The sequence below is a fragment of the Macaca nemestrina genome, chromosome 1, assembly GCF_043159975.1.
Source record: "Macaca nemestrina isolate mMacNem1 chromosome 1, mMacNem.hap1, whole genome shotgun sequence".
In the NCBI taxonomy this organism is placed as follows: domain Eukaryota; kingdom Metazoa; phylum Chordata; class Mammalia; order Primates; family Cercopithecidae; genus Macaca; species Macaca nemestrina.
Window position 1 is genome coordinate 65,663,159 of NC_092125.1, and position 20,414 is coordinate 65,683,572.

General features: G+C 39.7%; 1 protein-coding gene across 4 annotated transcripts in view; it reads left to right on the forward strand.

The window, feature by feature from the left end:
* The first annotated feature begins 1,658 nt into the window (after nucleotides 1-1,658).
* Nucleotides 1,659-20,414, forward strand: part of LOC105484964 (complement C3b/C4b receptor 1 (Knops blood group)) — a 235,838-nt gene continuing 217,082 nt past the window's right edge. For 2 of the 4 annotated variants that reach the window (XM_071079563.1, XM_071079562.1), the window contains exons 1-4: nucleotides 1,661-1,967; nucleotides 11,634-11,813; nucleotides 12,443-12,542; nucleotides 17,685-17,770. In XM_071079563.1, the coding sequence (XP_070935664.1) occupies nucleotides 1,832-1,967; nucleotides 11,634-11,813; nucleotides 12,443-12,542; nucleotides 17,685-17,770 (502 nt within the window). In that variant the 5' untranslated portion in view covers nucleotides 1,661-1,831. Of the gene's footprint in view, nucleotides 1,968-11,633; nucleotides 11,814-12,442; nucleotides 12,543-17,684; nucleotides 17,771-20,414 lie in introns of all 4 variants that reach the window. The other 2 variants (XM_071079569.1, XM_071079566.1) reach the window with 2 other exon arrangements.

Below are 20,414 nucleotides of genomic sequence, written 5' to 3' on the forward strand. Positions count from 1 at the left end.
ATTGTCGATTTGTCTAACGCCTATAATAAAGCAAGAGAAGGGTGAGGGAGCTAATGGTGGGTGCAAGATGATGATTATAATGACAGAGTATGGAATTTAACCTGGTAGTGATGAAAGTGAAGACACGAAGGAGGTGAGAGGCTGAGAGAGAGAGCGGTAGGATCAATGGGTTGCAGGCACTGAGACAGACAAAGATTGCTGGATTCAGTTTAATGGTAAAAGAGAAGAGTAGGATTGGTGGTTAAAGAGTGGGATCACTGAAATCATTGAGGGTTGCAGTGACAGTGACAAGTTTCAGAGCATGCACATGAGCATTAGTGTCAGAGGAGAATAGAGGACAAGACCACAGGCAGAGAAGAGGTCAAGGCACTTTAAGGCCAGGGATTTGAAAATGCTATTGCTGTGAATATTGAAATAACCAGGGACTGTGGCAGAACTAATAGTGGAGAAGGTGGCCATGAGCCAGGAGCTAAAACCTTCAAGGAATGAGGGGAGAAAGTAGACACTAGGAGATGGATACCAGCAGAAGTGGTAAGGAGTGGCACCTTCTGATAGCATGTGATGGAAAACTGAGAAACTGAGCCTTCTCCTCTTCTCTTTTCCTAAGCCTACTACAATCTGACTGCTTCTCCCATTACTCTGTCGAGAATAACTTGAAATGATGATAGCAAATCCTTAAAAGAATGTCACTGGATGTATTAAAAAGTGTGATAAGTGATATGATCAAAGTAAACATTTCTTCCACTAGAATTTTGGGAGAAAGCCTAATGGAAACCAGTGCGCACAGAAAGACAAATCCTGTATGATACCAGTCATATGTGGACTCTAAAAAAGCTCATCTCATAGAAGTAGAGAGTAGAGTACTGGTTACCAGAGGCTGGGGAAGGGAGAGACAATGGGAGATAGAGACAGATTGGTTAAAGGGCACAGGATCACAGATAGATAGGAGGAATAAATTCATCCTTGAATACTTAACCGTCACCCTAAATCTGTCACTCCTACATCCATATTTCTTATTTCAATAAGTAGCACCACCATCCATTTCTAACCCTGGGGCTAACTCTTGATTGCTTTCTTCTCACCACCAACCTTAAGAAAGGAAGTAACCAATATCCAGTACACAAGCAACTGTTCATTTCATCTCCAAAATCTTTGTTAATTATCCACTTTATCCACCCAGTCAGGGCCGCCATCAAACCTCACTTGGATGTCAGCAAAAGCTCCCTGACTGGTCTCCCCTCTCCATTATTGCCCTATTCTAATCTACCTTCCATACTATACACAGATTTACATTTTAAAAATGTATATCCGATCGTCCCTCCCTTTTTAAAAATCTTACGATGGCCTGACATCTCAATTAACGATAAGGAAATTGGTTCTTCACATTCTCTGTACACTGTACACATGGCCTGCAATTGCACTTCAACACAGAGACCAGGCATTTCATTAGCTGACCTTCCCACACACATTCTTGCAAAGAGGAATAGTCAAGCAGGCTGTTTGGAGGCGAGCTGCCGTCATCCACCACCTGTGTCTGTAAGCGCAGAGCCTCGCACGCGGGATCCATCGGAAGCCCAAGCATTGTCAAGCTCTGCTGCTGCACCTGGGTCCGCAACGTGGGCTCTGCCAGAGAAACCCATTAGAAACAATGCAAATGGGGAGTAAACATGGCCTCGCCCATGAAGAGGAAGCTGTGGTCAAAAGCATTTTGTCCCGGAACCCCGCAGCCCTCCCCATACCCTGGGCGCGGAGCACAAGGATTGGTCCCTCCTCTTTGTACTGCTCTTTTCCTCTTATTTCAGCTTTCTTCGAGAACAAATCTGGTTTGTAGATGTGCTTGGGGAGAATGGGGGCCTCTTCTCCAAGAAGCCCGGAGCCTGTTGGGCCGCCGGCGCCCCGTCTCCCCTTCTGCTGCGGAGGATCCCTGCTGGCGGTTGTGGTGCTGCTCGCGCTGCCGGTGGCCTGGGGTGAGACGCGGGCGGGCGTGTGGAGGCGCCTGGGCGGACGAGGCACCCGGGGCCCCGCAGGGAACTCGCGTGCCTCGCTGGGCTGCGCTCCTCTGGACGCCCGGGTCCGAAGGCAGTGCGATGGGTGGGCTGAGCGCGCGAACCGGCAGGGCGGCGGGTCTGGGATCCTTCTGCGCACTGGAGACCCTCGCTGCTTCTGGGTAAGCGTGGAGTCCCCATGTGCATGGGGCTTAAGTCGTGACTAGCGCAGAGGAAGGCGCAGATGCTGAGCGGGTGTCGCATGAAATTCCTTGCATTTGTGTATTCACAGTCTAGGCTGGCTATAGCGGAGCGTGGCGTTGATCCTAGCGAAAGGGGACTTGGGGATCCGACAAACCTGAGTTCTGGTCCTAGAAACTTAACTATGAGGCAGCTTAGCACACCTAAGTCTGTTTGCTCTTCTGTAAAATGGGGACATTGATATCTGTGCATTGTGGAGGTGCTGCCTCAGTGGCATAAAGCCTGTCGAGTGTCTAACACAGGGCCTGTCCCCGAGTCCATTTCTATCCCCTCAACCATTGCCTCTGCACTTTGCTCCCAATGGTGTTTAGACAAGCAGTCCTAGGGATGCAGGTATTACCTGACAACTGCCCCACATAGAACTGTCCTCGTTCCCCACCCCAAGCCACCACCGCTATCATCACCCTTGCACTTGATTGATAGCATATTTTAAGACAGATGCATGCTAGGCACTTGGGGATTAGAGGAGTAAGGGCAGCCCCAGAACATGCAGTGTAACCGCTGCAGGTAGAAGGAACAGTAGATATGTTTACAGTTCGCATTTTAGGGATGTGTTTAGTGCAAAATAAACCCTATTATTATAACTACTATGGAAATTTTGAGGCCACATCTCTTCCTTTTTCTTAACTTCACATAGGTAAACATCTTCAATTAGAACTCTTCTATTATTATTTTTGGGCTCCCCAGAAGTCTTCTTGTTTGCCTAGACTCACTGGCAACATCTCAGTTGAAGTGACAGTCTTGGTTGTTCCTGTCCAGCCTCTTCTGACAACTCCAGGTTCGCCCTTCTCTGCTACTAGACATTTTGCATTCTTTATTTGAGTGTTCCTTCTTCTCTAAAAGAGTAAAAAATAAAATAAATTAAAACCAAGTTCCCGCAAGAGTTGTTATTACTATTTGATCTCCTTAGGCACCAGAAAGTAACCTGTCAGGTGAAGAGATATGATAAAACTTACAATTTTATTTTTAGGAGAGAAGCATGCCCAGTAAGTTAAGCAATCTGTTGTCAGTGCTTAAGAATTTGTGTCATCCTTGTGAGTACTGACCCTCTTCTTACTAGAATGTTGTTTTAGTTTGCCTATGTTGATTAAGTTACTGTTATAAACAATCCCAGACACTATTAATTGCAAAAATAAAAAAAATTACTGAGGTTATCACAATAACCTCCAAATGTGAAACAGCCTAAACTATACTACCTGGAAATTTTCTTGCTGACATAATTTAAATTTTAAAATGCTGATGGATGTTTCCAGTGTGCACGGTCCTTTAGAATTTTAAAGAAGTGTAAGAGCTATGCACCCAAGGTATATGCATGTAGAAGTAGGTGGTGGAGTTTTATGAAATCTACTTATTAGGAAGCCAGTGTTCGGCTTTTTCCAGCTTCTGCTACTTACCAGCTGGGGTCTTGGACCCAGTAAGTTAAGTCACATCACTGACCTTCAGTGTCCACATGTATAAAATGAGCATAACTGACATCCTGATCTCTGAAAGAGGTATTTTGAAAATCAGATGGTGTAATGCATGTGACAGTGTTTTGTAATCTGAAAACCCCCATGCATATCCGAAAAATCATGACTAAGAAGTCATGCAAGACTGCAGGATCACTGAAAAGGGAGAAGTCTTAGCTCCTACGATCAGGAAAGTGTGACTGAAAGGTGTATGGATTTACTAGCACTTAAAGAGTGAATCCAGAAACAGTTTGCATAGGACAGTTTATGGGGATATTTATTTCTATACAAAACATAGCAGAGGAACTAGGATTGTTTTGTTATTATGATTAACTCACAGTACCCGTGAAGTGGTATAGGGCTATTTGAAAGAGGACTTAGATTAGCTGCAAATAGATATTGCAAATGTAGGACAACCACTGAAAAAAGTGAAAAAAAGAATGATAATTATATGTGAATAAGGAAGAGAAAATTGCATCATATAAAATGCTCAGTTAAAACAATAAAGAGGGCCGGGAACGGTGGTTCATGCCTGTAATCCCAGCACTTTGGGAGGTTGAGGTGGGTGGACCATCTGACGTCAGGAGTTCGAGACCAGCCTGGCCAACATAGTGAAACCCTGTCTCTACAAAAATACAAAAATTACCGAGGCATGATGGCGGGTGCCTGTAGTCCCAGCTACTCGGGAGGCTGAGGCATGAGGCTTGAGAATCGCTTGAACCTGGGAGGCAGGGGTTGCAGTGAGCGGAGATCATGCCATTGCACTCCAGCCTGGGTGACAGAGCGCAACTCCATATCAAAAGAGAAAGAACGGAGGAAGGAAGGAAGGAAGGAAGGAAGGAAGGAAGGAAGGAAGGAAGGAAGGAAGGAAGGAAGGAAGGAAGGAAGGAAGGAGAAAGAAAGGAGGGAGGGAGGGAAGGAGGAAGGAAGGAAACCAATAAAACAATAAAGGGCAGGAAAAGAATGGAAGACGAAAAGTAGAAACACAGAACAAGAGAACAAAGGCAACAAATAGAAACCAGTAACAAACACTAAACCAACCATATCAACAATAATTTTGAGTGCCAATGATCTAAATGCACCATTTGAAACAGAGATCATCAGAGTGGATCAAGAAACAAGACCCAACAATATATTGTGTACAACAAGACCATTTTAAATACAGACGACATATATTAAAAGTAAATGGATAAAGATATACCATGCTAATGCTAGTTATAGAAAGCAGGAGTAACTGTGTTAATTTCAAACACAGCAGACTTCCGACCAAGAAAAATTATTAGGGATAAAGAGGGGCATCATATAATGATAAAGGGGCCACTTATCCAAGAAGACATAATAATATCCCATATGTATGCACCTGACAGAGAGACAAAATATGTGAGGCAAAACCCATAGAACTGCAAGGAGAAATAGATGGATTTGCTATCATAGTTGGAGACTTCTATGATATCTTTCTGATATCAGAAAAGGTGCTGAAGTCTCCTTATCAGAAATGGGCAGATTCAGCAGGCAGAAAATCCATAAGGACATACTTGAACTCAACAGCACCATCAATCCACTTGGATATAATTGACATATATAGGTGACTTCATCCAACAGCAGCAGAACACATATTCTCCGGCTCACATTCATGGGGATAGACCACATTCTGAGCCATAAAATAGTACCCAAATTAAGCTTTACCAGGCAGTGTTTAGCATAGGGTGAACTCTGGCGCCCTCATCTGGTCCTCATGTAGGATCTGGTTTGGTTATCCCTGCTAGGTAAAGGTGCAAGATAGAAGGGAAGTTCCAACTTGCTTTCTGTGCTCTGTGATGTATTTTGGTTTACATATGCTCAGATGAGTGGATGTATGATTTATATTATCTATTTTAATCTAAAATAACCTTCACATTTGGACAGGTAACATCAAAAGTGTCCTACACAGAAATACTGGGTGAAGATCCCTGTAATAAAACCAACTCCAGAAAACAAGAAAATGGCAGAGTTGACAATCCCTCTCACCCTCCCCGCAAAGACACATGTATACACATTTTTTGTCAGAGGCATTAAGAGGAAGAAATGCTGTCAGTCTAATCACAGCTGATCACAACTTGATGAAACCAAAAAATCTAGAAAGTATCATGAAGACAGTTGACATACAGCTTTACATTCACTACTGTGACCAGAGAAACTCACTGTGGCTGTTTTTTATCCCATTAGATGTCAACTAATGATTGTGTTAAGTCATAATGATTAACAAGGCATTTAAAATATTTATTTTATCTGTATTACATTTCAAAAAATTTATATTGAGACATAAAATTTATGTTTGAGTACATATATAATTTATAAATTTATATATTTTGAAAGTGCATGCTTTTTTTTTTAAACTGAAAGAGGTGCCTAAGCAAAGCAAGTGCAAGTCTATTCCTTAAAGGGTAAGTGTGCAGAATGGAAAGCAGGAGTGTTCTTTGGGTTGACAGCTCATATTTCAACAGACATGAAAGTGATTATGTGTTAATTGTGTGTATAGCACAGAATAAATCAACTTGCTTTGAATGGAAGATCTGAATCAGGAGAATGTGAAAGTGGGCTGAGTCATATAAGACAAAACCGAAAAGGAGATAACAATATATACCCACTAGAATGGCTAACTTTAAAAAGATTGACTAAGCCAAGTGTTGGCGATAAGGTGGAGCAACTGGAATTATAATATACTGCTATTTGGCAGGTAAAATTATAACATTAACTTCAGAAAATAGTTCAACAGCTTCTTAAAACCTTAGACACACACCCTGTCGTGTTACTCAGCATTTTATTCTTAGTTTTTTACCCAAGAGCAATGAAATCATATGTCCACACAAAGACTTGTATGTGAATTTTCATACCAGTTTTGTTTGTAATAACCAACAAGTGGAAACAATCCAAATGTCCCTGAACAAGTGAATGGATAAACTAAATTAAGATATATTTATACAATGAATATCACTCAGCAACAAAAGGAAGCAATTTTTATATGTGCAGCAATCTAGATGGATCTCTAATTATGTTGTGTAAAGGCTAAAACATTTAAAAAAAAAAAACCGAGTGATTTCCCTTATACAATAGGATATGAACGAAGTGATTCAGGTTATATGAAATTTTAGAAAGTCAAATCAATCTGTAGTAAGAGAAAAGCACCTGAGTGATTTCCTTTATACGATAGGATATAAACGAGGTGATTTGGGTTATACGAAATTTTAGAAAGTCAAATCAATCTGTAGTAAGAGAAAACACATTGGAGGTTGCCTAGGGAAGGAAGTGGATGTTTGGATGGATTACAGAAGGACATGAGGGAACTCTGTGGGGGTGGGGTGTATGATGGAAATGTTTATTGTCTTCATGTTGGTGATGGTTTCACAATGCATACATATAAGTAATCGAATTGTGTACTTTAAATACTAATCAATAATTGTATATAATATGTCTTAATAAAGCTATAAAAACTTTTTAAAATTATGGTAGGTCTTCAGTTTATGGAGTTTATATTAATATATTTATCATAGGAACTAGCCGCAATTGACGGATTGGTAATAAAGGAGGGAAAGGAAACTATATCAAGCTTTCTTTGTTGAAGGCTCATATATTCCTTTTTTGAGCTATTATACAACTTTACTTTTTATAATTACCTACACTATTCATATACTACTATGCAGGTAAGAATATTATGTGAGTAAGGGGAAGGAACTTCTTTCCAAGAATGGTTCATTCAATTTGTTTTGTTACTTTAGGTCTTGTTCTATCCTTTTGTTGCAAGCTTTGCTGTGACATTTACCCTCTCTTAATACAACTTTTGGCACTAGGCGCTTCACTTGGAATTTCTTCCTTTGTCCAGCATCAATGGATAAGACAAATATCGAAATTGTATTTCATCCCATGTATCAATTAGAGGAAAGGTGAATGCATAACACTGAAAATAACAGGAACTGGTTTACTCAGTTTTTTTGGTTTTTTTTGTTTGTTTGTTTGTTTTTTCGTTTTCTTTTTACAGTGGTTCTCAAAGTGCTGTTATCTATCAAAATCAGCTGTGAAAATTTTTAAAAATGTAGACTCCTGGGCTCTAAACTAGACCAACTAAATCAGAGATTTGGGGGACATAGCTTGAATTCTTGACTTTTTTAAAGTTTTATAAGTAATTCTTCATTTGTTGTTCTTTGCAACAAATATGCATTGAGTGCTTATAATTAAGTGTTAAGCACCAGGACTAGGTATTAATTTAGAGGTACAAAAAACACATCATCTCTTGCCTTTAAATTATTCATGTCTAATATCTGTTGAGAGAAATAGATCCTTCTAAAAGCCCACAAAGATAAAAGGCACAAATTGTAATAACAAACAATGCCAAATCCCTAAGAGGGTCAGGGAAGGCTTCAGATGAGATTGGGTGTGTTCAGGGTGGTGTGGCCATAGACAGGCCAGGGAAGGCTTCGATAAGAAAGTACCATTTTAGCAGACACCTGGAGGAAGAATCAAAGTCAGAGCAAAGATAAAAGTGCGTCACACAGAAGGAATGTCATAGACAGGGGGAAAATGTGTGTCTTCGGGAAACTGAAAAAGGGGAAAGGGCCACACCTTGGTGAGGGGACCAAGTGGCACGAGATGAAGCAGGAAACATAGACAAGGGCAACCTTGTTTAACAACTGCTGGCTTAATAAAGCAAATGTGTGATGATGGATACAGGCTGTCTGGGAAAAATAAGTGAGAAATATGAGCTTTCTTGGAGCATCATCCTTTGCTTCAGTAGAAAGCACAGAGTTAGGCTTCCAATTCTGACTAAAGCCATTGTCAACAGGGAAAAGGCAACCTTAGCAATTCTCCTGTCTGTCCGGGATCCCGTGGGCACTATGATGGAGCTCATGAGATGCAGAAGAGAAGTCCCAGGCTGAATCGGGGGCACGTTCACTCAGGAGAGCTGAGGTCCCCAATCACTGAGGTCATCCAGTGCATTCCCAACAACATAGGCTCATTCTAAACTAGCCCTGCAAAGGAGCAGAAAATAAACTCTTGGAAGCAAAGCAAGCACTCCCACTTTAGCAGAATGATAAAATTTAACTCTTAGAAGTCCCCCGCCTTTTCTAAGGGTAATAATCATAAGTATAACTTATGAAGTGCTTCTGTGTATGTGAGAGCATATACTACTTTTGTTTCTTCCTACAAACCTGGTAGGAAAATATTACTCCCTTTATGAAGATGAAACTGAGGCTCAGCAAGATTAAGCAGTTTGCCTAAGACCTCATAGCCATTAAGTAGAAGACATTGGATTCAAAGTTCAATCTATGAACCCAACATTTTTAACGCTATATACCATTCTCTTTTTGTATTAGTTTTCTATTGCTGCTGTAACAAATTTCCACAAACTTAGTGGCTTAAGACGACAGAAATGTATTCTCTTCCAGTTCTGGAGACTGACGTCTAAAATAGATCCATAGGGCTGTGTTCCTTGTGGAGGCTCCAGGGGAGAAGGGGTTTTCTTGCTCTTTCCAGTTTCCAGGGTCTGCTTCCATCCTTTGGCTCATGGCCTCCTTCTTCTACCTTCCAAACCAGCACCATAGTGTCTTTAAATATCTTTCTTCTGTCTCCTTTCACCCTCTTACCTCCCTTTTATGAGGACCCTTGTGATTACATTTAAGGCCCACCTAGATAACCCAGGATAATCTGTACATCTCAAGATTCTTAATCACATCTGCAAAGCCCTTTTACCATTACAGGTAACATTCACAGGCTTCAGGGATCAGAACATGGATGTCTTTGAGAGGTCCTTACTTAGCCTACCACATCTTTCCATATAGATTCTCAAAATTTTAGCTGAGCCTAATAGGGGAGTTCATTACCATTAGGGTCCAGTTTAGTAGCAAGTGCTTCCTTTAAGTGAAAGGGTGAAAGTTGTCCACTTAATAAGGAAAGAAAAACATTGTATGTTAAAGTTGCTAAGACCTAAGGTAAGAAGGAATCTTCTAACGATGAAATTGTGAAGAAGGAAAAATAAATTTGTGCTACTTTTGTGGTCACATTTCAAACTGCAAAAGTTACAACCACAGTGCATGCTAAGTGCTTAGTTAAGAGGGGAAAGGCATTAAATTTGTGGGTGGAAGATGTGAACAGAAATGTGTTCTAGTTGACAGCTATCAGGTTTGGTACTATCTGAGGTTTCAGGTATTGGCTAATGTCTTGGAACATGTCCCCCACAGATACGTGGGTGACTACTCTATATTCAAAGTAAGCACTTATATATTGGGGAGTAGATCTCCCAACTCATTATTTATTTTTTATTTGTCCCACAAATAAAGTAAACAAAGTAGAATTTTAGGCAAGATTCATTTCTAGAGATAGAGATATTTTATTATAATAAAGAAGGTTGCTCTACCATAAAACATAGCAATTTAACTTTTTATAATCCTGATAACCTCAAAATATATAAAATAATAGATGGACAACATTATAAAAAGAAATAGACAAATGTACAATAAATAAAATATTTTAGTACAACTCATTTAGTATCTAGTAAACCAAGTAGTCCCCCCAAAATCAGTAAGCATCTAGAAGATTTGAATAAATATTAACAGATTGGATTCACTGACTGATCTCATTACAAGAAAGAATTATGCATGATGATGGGAGAGATGAAGCCACAGCACAGGCACTTACTGATTAACTAAATTTTGAAGCTGTGAAATGCAGCTCCTCCTTTAGTGAGAGATGATATAAATAGCTTAGTTGCCTTCAAACTAGCAGAGACTTTTTGAATGGATGTATGTTGATTTTTTAAAAAGGAGCTTATTTCTGAGGCATCTTTTAAAGCAGGTTTCCTCAGCCCCTGGGCCATGAACCGGTACTGTCCGGTGGCCCGTTAGGAACTGGGCAGAACGGTAGGAGGTGAGCAGCGAAGTATTACTGCCTGAGCTTCACCTCCTGTCAGATCAGTGGCAGCATTAGATTCTCATAGGAGCAAAACCTCTATTGTGAACTGTGCGTACGAGGAATCTAGGTTGCATGCTCCCTATGAGAATCTAATGCCTGATGATGTAAGTGGAACCGTTTCATCTCAAAACCGTTCCCCTGCACCCTACATTCCAGGAAAAATTGTCTTCCACAAAACCAGTCCCAGGTGCTAAAAAGGATGCGGACCACTGTTCTAAAGGAATCAGTCCTTTTGCTATTATTATTATTATTATTATTATTATTATTAAGATGGGATCTTGCTCTGTCACCCAGGCTGGAGTGCAGTGGCACAATCTTGGCTCACTGCAACCTCTACTCCTGGGTTCAAGCAATTCTCCTGCCTCAGCCTCCCGAGTAGCTGTGCACAGGCACGTGTACAGGCACATGCAATCATGCTCTGCTAACTTTTTGTATTTTGGGAGAGACAGGGTTTCACCATGTTGGCCAGCCAGGTCTCAAACTCCTGACCTCAAGTGATCCACCCACCTTAGCCTCTGAAAGTGCTAGAATTACAGGCATGAGCCACCACTCCTGCACCCCTTGGCTATTACTGAAGTGTTCTTTTTCTTTTTTGATCACATCTATGTAGTATATTGGAGAGAAAGAAAGTAGAATGGGAATTTCAACAGGGTCACGGTGGCTCATTCCTGTAATCCCAACACATTGGCAGGCTAAGGTGGGCAGATGACCTGAGGTCAGGAGTCGAGACCAGCCTGGCCAACATGGTAAAACCCCGTCTCTACTAAATATACGAAAATTAGCCAGGTGTGATGGTGGGCACCTGTAATCCCAGCTACTCAGGAAGCTGAGGTAGGGACAATTGCTTGAACCCACGAGGTGGAGGTTGTAGTGAGCCAAGATAGCGCCACTGCACTCCAGCCTGGGTGATGGAGCCAGTCTCTGTCTCAAAAAAGAAAAAAAAAAAGTATGGTAATTTCTTCATTAACTTTGATGCTGCTATGGTCTTGATCTCCAGGTCAATGCAATGCCCCGGAACAGCTTCCATTTGCCAGGCCTACCGAACTAATTGATGAGTCTGAGTTTTCCATTGGGACACATCTGAAGTATGAATGTCGCCCTGGTTATTATGGAAGACCGTTTTCTATCATCTGCCTAAAAAACTCAGTCTGGACAAGTGCTGAGGACAAGTGCATACGTAAGTAACTCTGGAGTGGGAACCCCTCTGTCAGTCAAACATCTGTAAGATCTGATTCAATTTGTTCAAATTTTGTGACTGAGTTGCATATGACAATTAGTTTGCCAAGGTGCAAAATATGTAAGAGAAGTATTCTTGTAGATCATACCTTGTTACTGCTTTGAGTTACTGGAGCCTTCATTACAAGTTTATTTCATGAGAAACAGCCATCACAGGACATGATTGAGGGGAAATCCCCATTCACTGGGGGTCTCCCATTTACATGACTAAAATTAAGTAATGAATGACTTGGGACAAGAAAGGGAAGTGGATTAAATAACTCAAAGATGTGATAATCTTGGGCTTTGAGATCTTTGGATTATACCAGTTGAATTGAATTACAGATAATAACAAAGTTTACATTTTTCTGGGAGGCATAATATGGGAATGAAACAGATCTGAAAGGGAAGTTATTTATGAAAGGGAGCTGATCCCAAGGTAGTCTAGTGAGTTTCCTCAAGGTAAGAAAATCTATGGAAACATCAGAACTGCATGTGTTCAGTAAGCTACAGGCAGGTTGAGACCTTATGTACTAAAAAAAATTTGCAGTTTACTCTACTTGGCTCCAAAATTCTGTTTCTTTCCTGTAGGTAAATCATGTCGTAATCCTAGAGATCCTGTGAATGGCATGGTGCATGTGATCAAAGACATCCAGTTCGGATCCCAAATTAATTATTCTTGTACTGAAGGGTGAGTTGGCAGCAACATCTCTTGGTTCAAGAGTTCTAGTACAGCCATACTACCTTCTAGTCACATCTCAGAAAGGACAACTAAGCTATTACCATCTGCTCTTTAAAGGCTTCAACACAGGTGTTTAGCTCCTGACTGAAATGAGCAAAGGTATGACAAGATCAGGGGAAAATCATCTGTATCCTTGCTGGAAACCAAGGCTGTGCAAATATGAAAAGTGTGACATTCATTGGGTGAGAAGGACGAAAATGGGGGAGAGTATAGTCAAAGCACACAAACAGCCTTAACCCAGAGTAGACATTGCTGGAAAAAAAGGAAGGCCATTGAGTAGCTGTGTGAGAGAAATCTTAATGCTCATAGCACAAGTAGTTTGCTAGGGCTGCTGTAACAGAGTACTCCAAAATGGGTGGCTTAATACCAATGAAGTTTTTGGAGTTCTGTTCTGGAGACTGAAAGTGCAAAATCAAAGTGTTGGCAGAGCCATGCTCCCTCTAAAACCTGTAAGGATGAATCCTTCTTTGCTTCTTCCAGCTTCTGGAGCCCCAGGCCTTCCTTGGCGTGTGGCAGCAGAACCCCAGTTTCTGTCTCTGTCTTCACATGGCTGTCTTCCCTCTGGATCTCTGTCCTCACATGCTGTTCTCCTGTCTGTGTATGTCTGTGTCCAAAGTTCTCTCTTTTAATAAGGACACCAGTCATATTGGATTAATGCCCACACTAACAACTTCATCTTAACTGGATTGCCTCTCCAAAGACCACATTTCCAAATAAGATCACATTAATAAGCACTGCGGATTAAGACATCAATATATTTTGGGGGTGAGGGGGATACAATTTTCATTCATTGCTGGTAGGAATGCAAAATGGTACCATGACTTGGAGAGAGAATTTGGCAGTTTTTTTAATAAAACTAAACATACTCTTACAATATTATCCAGCAGTTATCCTTTTTGGTATTTATCCAAAGGAATTGAAAACTCATGTTCACACCAAAAAAAAAAAAATTCTGCACACAGATGTTTATAACAGCTTTATTCATAATTGCCAAAACTTGGAAGCAATCAAGATGTCATTTAGCAAGGGAATGGATAAACTGTGGTACATCCATACAATAGAATATTATTCAATACCAAAAAGTAAATGAGCTATCAAGCCATGGAAAGACACAGAGGAACCTTTTAGTGAATCTTTTTTCACTGCCACTAAGTGAAAGAAGCCAATCTGAAAAGGTTACATAACATATGATTCCAAGTATATGCCATTCTGGAAAAGGCAAAACTATGGAGATAGTGAAAAGATCAGTGGTTGTTAGGGGTTAGGGAAGAAGCAGGGATGAATAGGCAGAGCACAGAGGATTTTGAGGGTAGTGAAACTACTCTGTATGATGCCATAACAGTAGGCACATGTCATAATAAATTTATCCAAAGTCGTATAGTGTACAATACCAAGAGTGTACCCTAATATAAACTATGGACTTGGGGTGACCATGATGTGTCAGTGTAAGTTCATCAGTTGCAAAAAATATGTACCACCCTGGTGAAGGGTGTTTATAATAGGCGAGGCTATCCATGTGTAGGGGCAGGGAGTACATAGGAAATCTCTGTATCTTCTGTTCATTATTGCTGTGAACCAAAAACTGTGCTAAAACACAAAGTCTATTTTTTAAAACGGCATAGACATAAATACACAGGCACATGTGCATAAACATACATGCACACAAATAAGTACAGGTAAAACAGGAAATTTGAACAAAATGTGTGGATTAGAACTATGTCAATATCTTAATGTTGATGTTGCACTATTGTTTTGCAAAATGTTATTATTAGGGGAAAATTGAGTAAAGTGTACCTGGGATCTCTCTGTACTATACCCTGCATGTGAATCTGATTATCTCAAAATAAAAAGTTTTTTTTAAGTTCCTACTATATTTCCAAGGGGATGGGCTTCCCCTCAGATCACTACCCCTTTTCCGGGAGCAATAAAGTAATCTTCCTTGGAACGTAGCAATCTGTAACAAATCAAAGTGCTATAACTACTCATGGTCCCATATGGAAAATATAATCCTGCTAAAATTTCTCTCTCTCTGCCTATATCAGTGATACTTTACATCCTCCACTTTGGAATGCTGACCCCATTCATTCGGAGTTGGAGTCTTCCATGTGGCTACCTTTAAGCTTTGTGCTCAAATAAACTCTATCCTTAAATATATTTTCTGGATCTCATTATTTAAGGTTGAAAATATGCTTACCGCTGGGTGCAGTGGCTCATGCCTGTAATCCCAGCACTTTAGGATGCCGAGGCGGGTGGATCACCTGAGGTCGGGAGTTCAAGACCAGCCTGACCAACATGGAGAAACCCCATCTCTACTAAAATACAAAATTAGCCAGACATGGTGGTGCATGCCTGTAATCCCAGCTACTCGGGAGGCTGAGGCAGGAGAATCACTTGAACCTGGGAGGTGGAGGTTGCAGTGAGCCGAGATCGTGCTATTGCACTCCAGCCTGGGCAAAAAGAGCGAAACTCCGTCTCAAAAAAAAAAAAAAAAAAAAAAAAAAAAAAAAAAAAAAAAAAAATGTGTTAACCTAAATAATTTGCAAAATTTGTTTTTTATTCTCATTTTTTCCTAACCCATCCACCTGGTTCAAGGCACATAGATTAAGAAGGAAAATGGAAATGGGACTAATATCTCAGGCTTCACTGTCCCTCTTTGGGCTCTGGGGAGGAGACTCCCAAAAGTCTAGACATGTTTGCCCACATGCTGTATGTGGTTTCTGGCAACGAAATGATCATGGCTTTTCCTGAACCATGGCTTAACTTTGTGAATCCACAACTCTCTCTTCCCTGGGAGATCCAAAAAGATAGGGTAGGATGTAAAGGCTTCAATCTGTTCAAATGGATATGAGAGCTTCCCTTACAATAAGTAGCATGGATTTCATCTCTCTGCTTTATTTCCTCATAAACATTCTGAATGAGAGGTGTTCAAACTATTATTTGTTCAGTCGCTTAATCTACTTTGAGGGACAAGTTTAATAAATTAAAATATTTTTCTATCTGTTCCCCTTGATCAGTGAACACAAAGTTATCTTTTGACTCATATTTAAAATGTTCAGTACTACAGCACTGAACAATAGTATGGAAGAAAAAAAATGCCAACTTAAATTTGAACTTGCTTCACCATTCCTATCCCAACCCCCATGATTAGAAAATCAAAAAGAACACTTTGAGAAATAACCTCAGTGAGGTCAAAAGCCAGAGGAGTCTCCAGGATCCCTTATTCCTAAGACAAATAGACAGAAGGAGGCGCACATATAGGATTGCAGCCCTTCTTCACTTCATTTGTTCACATACTTCATACTTGTGTGTATGTCTGTTGGCAGTGCAATTGAAAATGATTTCATTTTTGGTGGTATACTAGAAAGCATTAAAAAACAAAATGAGGCCGGGTGTGGTGGCTGTAATCCCAGCACTTTGGGAGGCTAGGGTGGGTGGATTACTTGAAGTCAGGAATTCAAGACCAACCTGGTCAACATGGTGAAGCCCATCTCTACTAAAAATGCAAAAATCAGCCAAGTGTGGTGGCAGGCACCTGTAGTCCCAGCTGCTCAGGAGGCTGAGGCAGGAGAATCTCTTGAATCTGGGAGGTGGAGGTTGCAGTGAGCTGAGATCGCACCATTGCACTCCAGCCTTGGCGACAAGAGTGAAAATCTGTCTCAAAAAAATAACAACAACAACAACAACAAAATGATATTGAAGTCATTAATAAGTACATCATAAATCACTACTATAATGCAACGGTGCATCAAGTGTCTTCAGAAGCACCCACTGTTGTCTCACTATTTATTTGATCTCCATTTGGCACTGTTTTGTTGTTTGAATAAAGCTTTATGTTGCCAGGTTTTCTTACATGCTCATAAAGCAAAGTTCTCCGCTAAACCAATAACCATGACTGTTATTTGATATTGCTTCATTCCCTCATGTATAGTACTATCAAGTTTGACCCTACCCTCACTATGACTAGTTTCACCCAACCATCTATCACAACAGAGTCTAAGGTGATGTAAAATAAATGTCATAAATTATTCCACATTTATGGCACACTTTGAACAGTTTGAGATATACTAATTGAGAATTGCTGACTTTAATATTTTAAGTATAAAATGAGTGCTCAATTCTTTTTGGTCAGCCTGGATTTCCTTTGCTTCTAGTTATGAATCCCCTTCCTTCCTTCTTTCCTTCCTTCCTTCCTTCCTTCCTTCCTTCCTTCCTTTCTTTCTTTCTCTCTTTCTTTCTTTCTCTCTTTCCTTCTTTCTTTCTTTCCATCCATCTTTCTTTCTTTCTTTCTTTCTTTCTTTCTTTCTTTCTTTCTTTCTCTTTCTCTTTCCTTTTTTCTTTCTTTTTTCTTTTTTTTTTTTTGGAAACAAGGTCTTGCTTTTTTGCCCAGACTGGAGTGCAGTGGCATGATCAGCACTCACTGCAGCCCCAACCTCCCCAGCTCAAGCAGTCTTCCTGCCTCAGCCTCCTGAGTAGCTAGGACTGCAGGAATGTGCCACCATGCCTGGATTTTTTATAAATTTTTTGTAGAGACAGTGCCTCACTGTGTTGCCCAGGCTGGTCTTGAACTCCTGAGCTCAAGCAATCCTCCTGCCTCAGCCTCCCAAAGTGCTGGAATTACAGGGGTGAGCCACTGTGAATGGCCTATTTTGGCCTTCTTTGATGAATCTTGTTGACAAAAGCCCATCCATGCATCCATACATTCACACTTTCAAGGCAAAGAAATACATGCAACACGACTATATACACACACATATACATGTATATATATGACAGCTTCCCTGCACTCAAGAAGTTTGTGTTATCTTTTAAAAAATGAAATTTGTAGGAAAAACTGTAATTCATCTTAGATTTGCATAAAAAACTGTCATAAGGTAATAAAGAAGAGAAAGCTCATCCAACTGAGAAGGTAAGAAAAAGAAAGTCCAAAAGTCCCAAGAAGAATGTGAAACTTGGGAAGGTGACAGATAATCCTTTGACAAGTGGAAAATGTCCCTCTGAATTCTGTAACAGTGTAATCTCTGGAAGTAGTAATTTAATTGGATAGTTGACCTGTGTCTTTGGAACCTAATATTCCTTATTTTTTGCCTCTAGATACCGACTCATTGGTTCCTCGTCCGCCATATGCATCATCTCAGACAATACTCTCATTTGGGATAATGAAACACCTATTTGTGAGAGTGAGTTGAAATATCCCTTCCTATTTCTTTTACTGATACATTCTAATTTTTCTCTGGAATAATAAAAATCTTAACCGAATTCCTTCTGTGCAATCTGTCCTTCACATGGCTGAAGACAGCGGTAATGTTCTCGAATATTCCTACAGGGTTCCTGGCAACCCTTTCCTTAAGTTCTTCCTTATCCTGGGATGTGTCTTTTCTAATTCTGGGGGCTTAAATACATAAAATCCTTCAAACTTGATTCTACTTCAATAAATTTGAAATTATGGTGGTTCTACCACCTCCAGTATAATAATCATCCTGCTTGGCGAATCAGTAAAGATTTTTAACATTTATGCTCTTCAAGATTAGTGAAGCTGCGAAAGAACCTGGACTCTCACGCACCACGAGGTCAACACATCCTCTCAAAAGGCACCATGCACTATTAACCTCAGAAGTGGGCATATATTTTAACCTACTTCTTAGAATTTATACTTACAAAATAATCACACACTTTTTAAAGCAGTTTGGTATAAACTTTTCATTGCAGCATCATTTATATTAGTTAAAATGTTAAAGCAACCTAAATATTTTAAACTATGATTTGGAAATAATCTACTAGGAGGAAAAAGATGTGTTCAAATGACCACTATAAAGAATTCCCGAAGAAACATAAAATAGCTACGCAGAATGGAAAAAAGTATATCCATACACTGGCATGGTATTCAGCCATAAAAAATGATAACATAAAGAAGCACTTAATGACTAGAAAGAGATGTGTTTTATGTGGAAAAAGAATCAGATGAATGGCATATATGGCAAGATCTCATTTTATTAAAAAGTAATACACCTATGTAGTGGAGGGCCAGGCTGAGGCTCAGTGAAATATAGTGTATAACATCTTTGTCTTACTGTTCTCTTTAGATAGCTTGGGGACTTGTCTTCTTTTCTTCTTGGCATTTAAAAATGTTCCTTTTACTAGAAAGTTTATGAGCTTCAGAATCTAAATTTACAAATGACATTGGTCACACATTTATTGCTGTTTATCCACTTTAAGAAACAATTTTGTTATTTTGTAAAACAAATTGGGAAACCTTTCATCTTATTTGAAATCTATAATAAGATAACATGGAATTGGAATAGAAATTTTCTTGGAAATATGAAAAAATAGTAAAATAGAGAAAACAAAAATATAATAATACACCTATACCTATATCTATGTTTTTATCTCTGTTTCTAGTTCTGTAAACTCTCTATATCCAAATCCTGGTAAATGACTTCAAGTCTTCTTGGAGAAGGCTAGGGGAAGGTACCAGGTGCTTCCTCAAAAGGATCCAGTCTCCCATCTGTTTGTGCTTCTCTGGGTCTATAAACTGTTCAAGTCTAGGAATTGTTGATGAACAATGAACTTCTTTTGCAGTAATTCAAGTCAGACTCTTATTCACTTGACCTAAATCTCTTCCGCTTATACACATCAAGAAACACTTTAGTCAGCTATCCATCTATTTCAGTTTCAGAGACTCTATGATCAATTAGCCCTGTAACAATATTCTCTTCAGTCAAATCATTCTGATTGCTGTTTCAGCTCTAATATCCATTACAAGAACCCCCATTGTCTCTGGCAATTAAGTGCTGCCACTTGGACTCTGCCACCCTGAGGTCCTTTGGTCCCCAAGTGAATTCAGAGAACCCAGTTCAATGGCAACAGTTCCCATTGTCGTTCCTGCCCCACAGAGAATGAGCCATGGCAGAGGATGCTGAAACTCCCCATGTGAATGTATTCCTCAAGCCTCTGGTAAAAGGTCTATCTTCCAAACCCTCCACTCCTGCACTGTGCCTCACCAGCTTTATCCAAAGATGATCTTCAGAGTGGAATGGCTGTTGCTTAACTTCTGCCTCTCAAATATCGGCTAATTTCTCATGCTATAACCCTAGTCCAGAACCATACAGAGAAACTAAGTCTGGAAAACTTAATTCCGAATTGGCCTGGTTGACACTGTACAAAACCCCCAGATAATTATAATTTTATTTAACTCTTTGTCTTCTTTTTTTCCTTTCCCTCCCTCCCTCCCTCCCTGCCTCCCTCCCTTCCTCCCTCCCTTCCTTTCTTTCTTTCTTCCTTCCTTCCTTCCCTCCTTCCTTATTTCCTTATTTTCTTTCTTTTTTATCACACTGGCTAGGACCACCAGTATAACATTGAACATTGGTACCAATAGATGCCATCCTTGTCTTGTTCCACATCTCAAAGTTAAAGTTTAAAACATTTCACCATTAAGCTGGTGTCTACTGTAGGCTTTTTGCAGATAACCATTTTTGAAATAAGGAAATTCTCTTATATTCTTCATTGTTAAAAAAATTTTTGGTATTTGAATCATGTTGAAGTTTATCAAACACTTTAGTTACATATATTGATGTAACCATATGTTTCTCTTTTTCTGTTAATGTAACAAATTGTTTTGAGTACATTTTTCAAAGGCAAATGATTTTGAATTTCAATTTTACATTCTTAAAATAAATCATCTTGGTCATAATATTTAATCATTTTATATATGGCAAATATGCTTTCATGATACATTTTAGATGTTTCTATTAAAATATAATTCACGTATCATAAAAGTTACCTTTTTAAATTATACCACTTAGTGGTATTTAGTACATTCACAAA